The 12,025-nt window shown below is 36.5% G+C and overlaps 1 protein-coding gene across 1 annotated transcript; it reads left to right on the top strand.

Moving 5' to 3' along the window:
- Positions 1-9,120: 9,120 nt before the first annotated feature.
- On the top strand, positions 9,121-10,077 carry LOC101538150 (olfactory receptor 1030). The gene has a single exon (XM_004620427.2). The coding sequence runs from the start codon at positions 9,121-9,123 to the stop codon at positions 10,075-10,077; it is 957 nt and encodes a 318-aa protein (XP_004620484.1).
- Positions 10,078-12,025: the final 1,948 nt, after the last annotated feature.

Here is a 12,025-nt window from a genome sequence, read left to right as displayed (position 1 = left end):
CGATTTGTTCAAGCGGGAACCAGTAACGTCTCTCATTGAGAGTCTTATTGATACTGTTTTTGGCATATCCAATACGCACGGGTAGCTTGCCAGGCTCTGCCGTGCGGGCTCCATACTCTCAGTAGCTTTCCGGGCTCTCTGAGAGGGGCGGAGGAATCAAACACGGGTTGGCCACATGAAAGGCGAAAGCCCAACGCTGTGCTATCGCTCCAGCCCTGTAGGTGAGTATTATATAATAATCAGAGGATCTAAATATCAAGAAGACAATACACGTTAGAATATATGTACCAAATGAAGGCTCATTATATATATATATATATATATATATATGTATGTATACATATACATATATATGAAATAACCATCCACAAATTCAAAGGAAGATATCAATAATAACACAATAGCAATAGATTTTAATAGCACACTATAACCACTGGACAGAGAGACCGACTAGAGAATCAGTAGTGAGTGAAGAGTGCCGTTAAGGAAGATACAGAAGAAATAGGCTGAATAGACATGGTTAGAACTCTCTATTCTCCCAAATAATTCTTCTCATGTACTCATGGATCAGGCTCAAGGATAGGCCACATACTGGCACACAAATCAAATCTTCCTAACATCAAGACAATAGGAATCATATCAGATACCCTCTCATATAATAATCCTCTGAATTCAGAAATAAACCACAAACAGCAAACTGGGTAAAGTACATACACTTGGAAGTTGAACTCCTGAGCCACCACTGGGCTGAAGTGGAGTCAAAAAACCACAAAAGATACAAAAAGATTCATGATACAAATGATAATGAAGCATGAATTACAAGAACTCATGGGACACAGAGGAAGCTAGGGAGAAAATGGGCTGGTCTTTAGAGTCGCTAATGTCTTGTGCAAGCATTGGAAGATATGTTTCTTATTATATTATTTACTGATATTTCAAATGGAATCAGACCACGGTCTCCTTCATGTGAAATTCTACTTCACGGGGCACGGAGAAAGGGCTGCAAAGTATAAGAAAACTCCCAGAACAACCACCAACTGGGAACTCTTTGGCACTACTTCGGCAATATGGGAAGATGCCATCATTGACAACATTGATGAGGAATACAATCGACTGGTTCAGCACCTCCATGACTATGTGAGGAACACCGAGAGTGAGAAAGCCACAAAAAGATGCCTGTCTTTGGACCTCTCTAGCTCATTCGCCAACGTGGTTTAGCGTGAGCTTCAGGCAATCAGAAGGTAACGTCTGATCTTGAAAACCTGTGCAGAGAATCGATAAAGGAAGACCTCAAAGAGAAAAGAACAGCAGTGTTGGCCGATGCTGCAGAAGCTGGAAAAAGTATTTGCAATGCCCACCTGTCCTTCCCTAACTATAAGACCAACATGACTGCCCTCTGACGTCCTGATGGATCTATCACATCTTCCAGAAGGGCAATGGAGAAGGTTATCCACAGCTTCTACTCAGATCTCTTTGATTGCCACATCTACCTGCCTACATACCAAATTCTGCAGGATGGATAATGTCGTTCCCAGCGTTCTCCCTTCCGAAATCCAGGGACTTGAGCAAATCCCTGAACAATTTACTTTTTAGTAAGAGATGTTAATCAACTTCAGTACTTGTTCCCAAGTTAGAATGTAGAATAAGTCAGGTCACAATATTAAGACTTAAAAAAAATTCTCTTCAGTTATGCTCAGGGTCTTGACATTAAATCCCGGTGATGCTTTACTTAACAGTGTGGGCTTAATGTTTTCATGGTCAGAATTAGTGTTCGTGTACATGTCAGGTCAGTGGTGCTGATGGGCTTGGGGAAAATAGGGCCACTCCAAAGATGCTCAGGGTCCATGTTATGTCAGAGATCGAACTTGAACCTCATGCATGGAAAGCATGTACTCCATCCCTTTTAGTTATTTTTTGAACCAGATTAATTTTGTTTTCTCAAAAAATATGGTATATTAAACATATTAATACATATTTTTCAAGTTGAAGGACTATGTGAACCAAAACAAAGAACTTTGAGAACAATTTTCTGCTCTAGTTTTGCTAAATAAATTAATTCAATACACTTCACTTGTCACTTGTCATCCCGTTGATCCTTGATTTGCTCAAGGGAGTGCCAGTAATGTCTCTATTTGTCCCTGTCACGTGCTAGTGTAGCCCAATGATATCTGCTCACTTCAGGAACAGGAAGAACCTTAAATTGTTCAATCAGTGTTTTGATGAAGAAGACTGACCATATTGTTGGTGGGCAGCCACGCGGTCTTTTGACAATCTGTGGAATCCAATTGGTAACAGCTCTAGTCCAGTGGTTATCTCTAAATCGAATTACATGTCCAGCCCATCTGATTTTAGATGCTTTGGCAAACGAGACAGCATCCCTGATTCTTGACCGTTGACAGAGGTCAGAACTCCAGATTCCTTCTCTCACTTGAGTGAGATGTGATACTCCTAGCATAGCTCTTTCTATTCCTCTTTGGAGTAACCTAATAGTATTCTCATCCTGTTTGCATAGGGCCCAGGCATATGTTAGTTCAGGAAGAATGGCAGAGTCTAAACGATGTGCCCAGAGCTAGAGGTTCTTTGTCCTGTTAACCACTTCCTTGACTCTCTTGAAAGCGTTCCACGCTGCTCTCTTTCCTGAACAGTTCTGATGCCAAATCGTTCCTCATGTTGAGTTATTAACCCAGGTACCCCACGAGCTGTATTATGGATTCACCAGCAGAATCTCACCATTCTACAAGGAAGTGATCATTGATGTAAAGAGAGTGGTTCAGCAGGGTGATACCATTTCACTGAAACTCTTCAGTGCCACCCTCGAGAACATCATGCGACGGCTGGAATGGGTAGGAATGAGTGAAGATAGATGGTTGGCAACTACACCACCTCCACTTCGTTGATGCCATCATTCTCATAACACCAAACATTAGCTAAGTGGCACAAATGCTGGCCAACTTCGACCTCGAGTGTGGAAAGATTGGACTGCAGCTGAATCTCAGCAAAACAATGTTTATAAAAAAGAACTAGTTCCTGACATTCCATTTACTCTCAATGGAACGAACACCTCCGAATGCAGCAGCTATGTGTACCTGGGTCAAGAATTCAATATACATTCAAGAAAAAGTGTTTCAGTCTGTGATTTGATGGTCATATAGAGAATAAAATATAATAGCTCTAAGCCTTTTGGAATTAACAGACTGGAGGAAAGAAAAATCAAAACAAAACAAATCACCATTATAATTAAGATTGTTCAAACTAGTATAAAAGAAACAAAGATGTGTAATATAAGTTAGAACTATTACAACTATGAGTATAAATTTCAGTAGAGGAATATTTCTCTTAGAAATAACTTTTCAGAGGCTAGAGTGACAGTATAGTGTGTAAGATGCTTGCCTTGCATGCAACTGACATGGGTTTGATCCCTGAAATCTCATATGGTTTCCCATAAACCATCAAAAATGATTCCTGAGTGCAGAGCAAGGAGGAACTCCTGAGCATCACTGGGTGTGGCCAAAAATATTTTTTAAAAGCTGATATTGAAATGCTGAATGTTCAAAGCAAGGACAAGGTCAGTGGGAAGGTTTTAGTTTGGTAAGATAATGTCATAAAATAAAAATGATTAGATAAGAGGATGAAGGAATAACAGAGAATATAGAATCACATCATGGCACAAACTTTGATTTCTGTATATTATTTGGAGAATAATTATAAATATTATATATACTGTGTATTCATATGCAAAATCTAGTAACAAGCTGGATCTCATTCCCCTGACCCCAAAGAGCCTCCAGTGCAACATCGTTAGGAGGGCCAAGTCGAAATAGACTTCTAAGATCACAGGGAAAGGACGAAATGAGATGTTACTGAGCCCGCCCGAGAAATCGCTGATTAACAGGATATTGTGATTGTGATATATACTGTATTATTCTATATGCAATACTATTTTATACTTGTGAATCATTCATAAGACTCTGACCCTTCACAATTAGACTAGGAAGGAGTTTTCTCATATGGAATAGCTCACATTTATGTTCATATATCTTAAATGAGTTGAAAATTGTGGATTTAGTAAATGGGAATAAAAAGCAGACAAACTATTTCCTTATAACTTTGTTTTCATGGGAGGAAAATAAAAAAATGTTAAATTCTATGCTCTACAGTGAAATATTACTTTCTAATGCAAGGACTTAAAACTCAACTTCTTTTACTATGGCTCATTGTAATTTATTGCTCAAATGATTTTTCTTACTGAGATTTATAATTTAATATATTTATTCTCAATTTAAAAGTCCTTTCAACAAAATTTATTTGAGGTGCGGAAAGCACTTCACAAAGCACAATTCAAATTGTAAAGATGTCACGAGAACATCAAAGTTTATGAATGATGTTATTATTTATATCCATTTATTATTATTTATATAGGATTACAAAAAATAGTAATTTCTGATGCAAAAATCCCAAGGAAATAAACTGATCACCTAAAGCAATCAACTCACAAAGATAACAAACTGATGCAATTAGGTGGCATAAATCCCAAGGCTCTAATGCAAATAAATCTATGAAAGTTTACAATTTCCCTGGAGTTCTTTCTTCTAGTAAAATTGTAATTGTTTCTTCAGGGTATTTGAAAACACTTTTGGGATTAAAAAATTTAAATTACAAATTGTGTATAAATAATCTCCTGTATCTCATTTCCTGGACTACTAGTGTCTCTGAGAGAATCTTTTCTGTGGCAGGTAGGAATGAAAATTCTGTTTTTTTTTTTTCTTGTCTTAGTTCTCGAAGTTCTCTTTTTGTCTTCTGTTTCATAATGCTGAGCATTATATCCTGTCTGTAACCAGATTTAATAATGAATGGGCCTGTTGTAGGGAGATAGAACTTTGAAGTTCTAACTAGAACTTTGGGTTACTTTGTCTCACAACTTTGCTGTAACGTGCTAAATTTTAGTCCAGAATTGTTTCTAGGCCTTGCCTCAGACATTTGGGCATAGCTATGTCTTAATAAGTGGGTAGTACTTTTTTTTCCTTCTTTTTGGATCACACCTGGCATTGCTCAGGGATTACTCCTGGCTCTGTACTCAGGAATTACTCTGGATAGTGCTTGGGGGATCATATGCGATACCAAGGATCAACCCTGGGTCGTCTGCGTGCAAGGCAAATGCACTGAAGTACATCATAGATACTTCAGTGGGTTGTAGGGTTAGACCTAAAGGCGGAAAGTCTTAAGGACTGTAGGGAATGACTATAGAAAAAGATAAAGGATATGTTTTCATTGATTCTATTAAAGTAGATAAACGCCTTCACAGGATATAGATCTATGTTAGAGAATTTTGCTTGGTATCAGCTTAAAGTTTTCCTTGCAAAGTTGAGAAGTGCCAATATTCTAGGTATGATGATAAAGTAATTCTGCGGGGTGCTATGTATATGTTTTTGTCAACACACCTGCATATGTGTGGATTGTAATAATGCCAGAGAGAGTGTGTTAATTGGATTAGGTTCTATAGTTAGAGTGTTTTGGGAAATAAGCATGAGAGTAAAGATTTATGAGTAATTCAAATAAATGGGTAGAGAATATTTGGAAAAGTCATTGTCATGTTATTAGGGCATGCTTAGGAAAAGGAGTTCTTAGTTGGCCAGTAGTTGATCTTTTTGGTTGATTTAGTTGATTGGCGGACTGGAGCGATGGCACAGCGGGTAGGGTGTTTTCCTTGCGGCCAACCCGGGTTCAATTCCTCCGTTCCTCTATCAGTAGCCCAGCAAGCTACTGATAGTATCTAGCCTGCACGGCAGAGCCTGGCAGGTTACCCGTAGTGTATTCAATATGCCAAAAACAGTAACAACAAGGCTCACAATGGAGACGTTACTGGTGCCCTCTCAAGCAAATCGATGAACAATGGGACGGCAGTGCTACAGTCTAAGTTCTCAGGTGACATCAAAAGCAGTTTTGAATGTGAATTTAACTTAATTTCTTTCCATTAAAATGAGTTTCCATATATTTAAATTCCTTAATTGGAATTGTGTTTAGATTAATTTAAGATGGCAAATGTTACTTTGTTCACTCATTTAAAACATAACTGCACATACTGAATAAATAGCTGATAATTTTATATATTTTATTGTAATCTTATTAAAGAACACTTTCAAAGAAAAACTATTAACTAATTAAAAAACAAGAGTATTGAAGCAGAAACTATTATAATACAAAAAAATTAAGGCCCATTGGCTTTAAATATATCTATTTAAATTATTAGAGGAAAATTATATTTAAAGATAATTATTTGCAAGCTAACTAAACTTAATAAATATAATTAAATTTACATTAAATTGACTATTAATAGATACACTGCTTTTAATATGTGAAGAATTTGTAACTACATAAATGCTGGCTTATCAGGATTGTACATAATAACTACTTCAGATTATTTTGTCAAAGATTGATATGGAATGGATGAGAACTCAGAAGTCCATAATTATAGCCATTATATCAAGGTAAAATGAGTTTTCTAAATCAACAATAAAGAGATTTTGCTGATATGTCTTTGGTCCTTTACAAAATCATAATGGCAACATGAACTGTAATTGTGACTACTGTATTGTGACACAGTAATACATTCTACTCTTCTGTTTGCCAGGCTTGGAGTGGAAAATAGCAGGAAGTAGCAGGAAGACTCTGGAATTTAACATGGGAGAGTAGACCATGAAATTGAGTTTTCCTAGGAAATTTATATTCACAGGAAATGCATCACTTCATTTACACGATTTATCGACATGTTTTTAATGCCTACCTTAAAATACCAATCTTAGCTTGGTCAATCTTGAAAGTTTATTTGGGTTGTAATGAACCAATTGGGGTAGTTCCTACAAAGAATTACTAAAACTGAATTTCAATTTAAATTTTATTTATATATTTATTTCGTTTTGGGAGGCCAGCCCCTGGTGGTGTTCTGGGATTACCCCTGGCTCCCCCGGACTCCAGGATCACTCTTGGCGGGCTTGGGAGACCATCTGGGATGTGGCATTGAACCCCGGTTCACCACATGTGTTGTAGCTCTGTCCGTAAGCTCACTCACCAACCTTTACTTCTACGTTGTGTGGTCCTTTCCTTACCTTCAAACATCTCTAGTCTCCTACTCATTGTTTCTTTGTTTTTGTTGTTTTGTTTTGATTTTGAGGGCAGACCCCCGAAGCTCAGGACTCTTGACTCTGTGCTCAGAGATCACTCCTGACGGGGCTCAGGATTGTATATACTGAGGACCATCAAACTGGGTTGGCCTGGTGTAAGGCAGGCACCTTAATGGATGTACTATTGGTCCCCTGCCCTGATGCGTTTCCCTGCACCCCCCCCCCATATCTTTTATCAGACTTCACAATAATGACCTTATGCACCAGATACAGTTAGTAAACACGAGATCAATTCCTTGTTATTTTGCTATTTGGACATTATATTTTAGCTCTATCCTGAAAGTTTTCCTCAGATGAAACTTTGAACAAGTGGTATTTCAGGTACTGATGATATTTGTAGAGGAGAGCTTTGTACCTTCATTGACTGACTCCTTTTTAATTTTAAGTTAAAAGCAAATCCTTGGAACTCAACATTTCAGTTAGTGCTTACTATGTACTAAAGTGCTCTAAATGGCTCCTCTGATGTTTTTTCTCAACAAGCTGTACTTAAAGACAAATAGGGTTTTGATTTTGCATCTTTGCATAATAAAAATAAATTTGCATGTTAGGATCAGTCTTATCAAAGTCATTTGCATGAACAAATCTGTGTTGTCTCTGTTTTCTAGTTTATTTTCCATTATTCCTCTCTATGGCAAACAAATTAAAGCTGTTGAAACAGTAAACCTTATGTGGGCTTTGTTTCAGATACATGTTTTTATAAACTCATCACTACTTATATTGAACCCTAATTTCCTTACTATTTCCAACTGAATTCCAACATTAACAGAAACTCCTGATTTCAAGGATGTCCAGTTTTCTGCTTCACTAAAATTTAATTATTTTTTTATGTAAAATTTTTTAAAAGAGAGCAAAATACTATACCTATTATGAAAATGGTTCAGTCATCAATCTCTCTAACAATTTAATGTAAATGCTTATGCTGAAATATGAATTAGAAAATAATGAATCTGAAATTTTGTGCATTTCAGGAACATTTCCCCCTAATATTTCTTACTCTATTCACAAAATTCTAATAAAAATTTCATCATCAATAATTCATGTGACAATTTTTATTTGAACTCTTTTTGTTCATTAAAAACTTTTTATTACAATAATGAAACCATGCTTAGTTTTGGGCATATCTTATAAAACAAAGTATTGCTCCATTAAAAAAAAATATGATTCAATCATTCCACCATCTAAATAAACCTTACCTTCTGAGACAATTATACAATTGGTAGCACTAAAGGTTGCAAATATGTGATAATCTGGCCAAGTACTAGGTATATGGAAGGGGATTCTTTGATTGTATCCATACTTCCCACCTTCATTGTATATGGTGATATTATTTTTCTTCAATATATAGTAATATCTATTACTACATTAATACATCATAATTTCCCTTATATTTGTGTGTCTAAATGTATATACAATTGGAAAATATACATAGGAATACCATAATCTTCTTATTTTCTTCAAACAACTATTGTTTGATATTCTTTTAATACAGCAGGTAGGGAGTGAAATTCTCAGTGATTGAGCTTCTAACTATGAATACTCTGCTAATGAATGTAAAAGCATTTCTGAACATTTTGACATTTTTTCCAGACCCAGTCTTGGGGTTAATGAGTCAATGATGAATCCCATGATGTTACAGGGAACTATAAAGGTTCTAGGCTCAGATTATTTTAAAATTAACATTAGTTTATAATTCCCCTATTCTAAAAGAAGTTGGTGGCACAGGAGTTCTCTCTAAGATTTATCTGCAAACTCTATACCTTAAATAAGATATCAGGGGCCACTGCCTTTATAAAAGCGTAAACCCCTACATTCTCAGGTTCTGTTTAATAATAGTTATATGTGAAGGTGAATGACCGTGAAGAACAAGAGAACCAACGAATGAGAGAAAGATACATGCTGGAGTTCTCATTCCCTTCTTTGTTTTAATTCATCTAAGTGATCAATGCTGGCATCTAAGAAAATGAACAGAAGAAATTCCACCTTGGTGACTGAATTTATTCTCTTGGGATTAACGGACCGACCAGAGCTGCAGCCCGTTCTCTTTGTGCTGTTCTTGGTGATATATTTGATTACCGTTGGGGGGAACCTTGGGATGTTGGTATTGATTAGGATAGATTCACGCCTCCACACGCCCATGTACTTCTTCCTGGCCAGTTTGTCCTGCTTGGATTTGTGTTATTCCACTAATGTGACACCCAAGATGTTGGTGAACTTCTTGTCGGAGAAGAAAACCATTTCCTATGCTGCTTGTTTAGTCCAGTGTTATTTTTTCATTGCCATGGTGATCACGGAATATTACATGTTAGCTGTCATGGCGTATGATAGGTATATGGCCATCTGCAACCCATTGCTTTATACTAGTAAGATGTCCAAAGGGGTCTGTATTCGTCTGATTGCCGGTCCATATATTTATGGGTTCCTTAGCGGCCTGATGGAAACCATGTGGACATACCGTTTGACCTTCTGTGACTCTAATGTCATTAATCACTTCTATTGTGCTGACCCACCCCTCATCAGACTCTCCTGCTCCGACACTTTCATTAAGGAAACCTCCATGTTTGTAGTCGCAGGATTTAACCTTTCCAACTCGCTGCTCATAATTCTCATCTCCTACCTCTTCATTCTCGTTGCTATCCTGAGGATGCGTTCCGCAGAAGGCAGGCGCAAAGCCTTTTCCACCTGTGGGTCCCATCTGGTCGCAGTGACAATATTTTATGGGACCCTGTTCTGCATGTATGTTAGACCTCCCACAGACAAGTCAGTAGAGCAGTCCAAAATCATTGCTGTCTTCTACACTTTTGTCAGCCCTATGTTGAATCCCATCATTTATAGTTTGAGGAACAAGGATGTGAAGCAAGCTTTCCGGAAACTGATCACAAGAAATGTACTTGGAAAGTGAAACCACAGTGTATCTTTTTTTTAAAAAAATATTTATAAGAGGAATTGGACCAAACATTAACTACATTATAAGTCAGCTTTGGTTATAATCTAACAACAAAATCTAAAAGGCGAAGGAATAGAATATGTGTATTTTACAGATCACATGAAAATACAATTTTGTATCAAGTTTGTAGATGTAGCTAAAGAGATCATTTATTTTCTGTTATGTATTTTGCATTTGTAAATGTGTTACTTTATATAATAAAGATATATTCTAGACTAAAAATTTATTATCTAATAGGGTATGAAGCCAAAAATGTCAACTGTTTTTTTTCTCTCACTTATCTTCCATCTTCACGTCTCAAATTTATTGCCATTGTGTTTTTTTTCTGAAAATTAAATATATTTACAAAACAGTGCATAAATTTATATATTGACACAAACTTTGCCAATTCATGTTCTTTCAGTAATTATTTTTTAGCATTGTATAATTATGTGATGTGTACTTTATAGCGACTTAATGCCATGGCTTAGAACATTGTTTCTCAATATTTTCCCCAGGTTGACCCATTTCTGATTTTGTTTCCTTTCTGTAACCTCCCCCTTTCCTATCAGCTGATCTACTAGTTTCAAGTAATGGTACCCCATTAACACAATTTTCACCCTGGGGATAATCTGAGGAATCACAGGAAGCCAGATTGCCTTTTTTGAGAAACGTGTTAGACTAGGTGACAACAACTGTTGATGAGATCTGCTACTACCACTTGAAGAATTTATGATAACTCTTCTTGTCCATGCATGACTTCTACTCCTCTCCTGTGATCGATGCCTTCATTTAGATATGTTCGATTTGTTCGAGTGGGCACCAGTAACGTCTCTCATTGAGAGACTTATTGTTACTTTTTTTTGGCATATCCAATACGCATGGGTAGCTTGCCAGGCTCTGCCACTCGGGCTCAATACTCTCGGTAGCTTGCTGGGCTCTCCTAGAGGGGCAGAGGAATCGAACCACTGTGCTATGTACCCATAACTATTATAACTGTTATATAAGAAAAGTATAATAAATAAATCTTAAAACCTATTTGTGATAAAAAATAGAATTACTTTCACAACAAAGGAAGTTTCATACTCTGCAATTAGTCCCTCCATCAATTGGCATTTTCCTATTGCACTTCATATAATATAATTACATTTAATATAAAAGAATGTTTATTTTTTCTCAGTATTTCTTTATAGTGAGATATCTTAAAATTCATCAATTTGATGTTATGCAATTGTTTCAATATTCGTATTACTAAATGCTCTATATCTCTCTTGAAAACCAGATTGCAAACTCATACTGTTAGAAAGCACATAAGTTACTGTTTGAACGTTTGATTATTTGTAGAATTATACTTAAATATGTTGAAATCTATTACTCTCTAGGCATACACACATTCAGTTATGAAAATTGGCCCCCATATCATTTCATTTTTTATATATTGATCCTATATTTCGATATCATATGTTGATAGTAAAATAGATTCAGTGAAAATTGCAGAATAAAAAATAAATGAACCTTAGGGTCTGGAGTGATAGTATAACAGATAGAGCACTTGATTTTCATGCATCTAACCCAGGTTTGATCCCTGAAATCCCAAGCTGGCTTGGACTAGTCCTTAGCACAGAACCAGGAGTGAGTCCTCAGCATTGTTGGATGTGGTTCTAAATCAGCCAAAATATGAAAAGAAAACAAATAAATATTCATTTTGAAAATTACATATGTGAATTTTTACATATATTTTTACATATGTAAGAATGATTTATGGAGTCAGAATGATAGTATAGTGGTAGGGCATTTGTCTTGCATGAGACCTACCAAGGTTTGATCTCAGCATTGCATATGGACCCCCAAGCACTGCCAGGATTAATTCCTGAGTGTAGAACCAGGAATAACCCCTGAGCATGGCCGAGTGTGACCGAAAAAA

This window comes from Sorex araneus, chromosome 6 (genome assembly GCF_027595985.1).
Source record: "Sorex araneus isolate mSorAra2 chromosome 6, mSorAra2.pri, whole genome shotgun sequence".
Lineage (NCBI taxonomy): Eukaryota > Metazoa > Chordata > Mammalia > Eulipotyphla > Soricidae > Sorex > Sorex araneus.
Note: the sequence above shows the minus strand (reverse complement) of the source record. Positions and strands in the feature narration are given on the sequence as shown.

Excerpts from the sequence above, each read along its gene's own strand:
- LOC101538150 (XM_004620427.2), top strand. The coding sequence starts at position 9,121 with ATGCTGGCATCTAAGAAAATGAACAGAAGAAATTCCACCTTGGTGACT.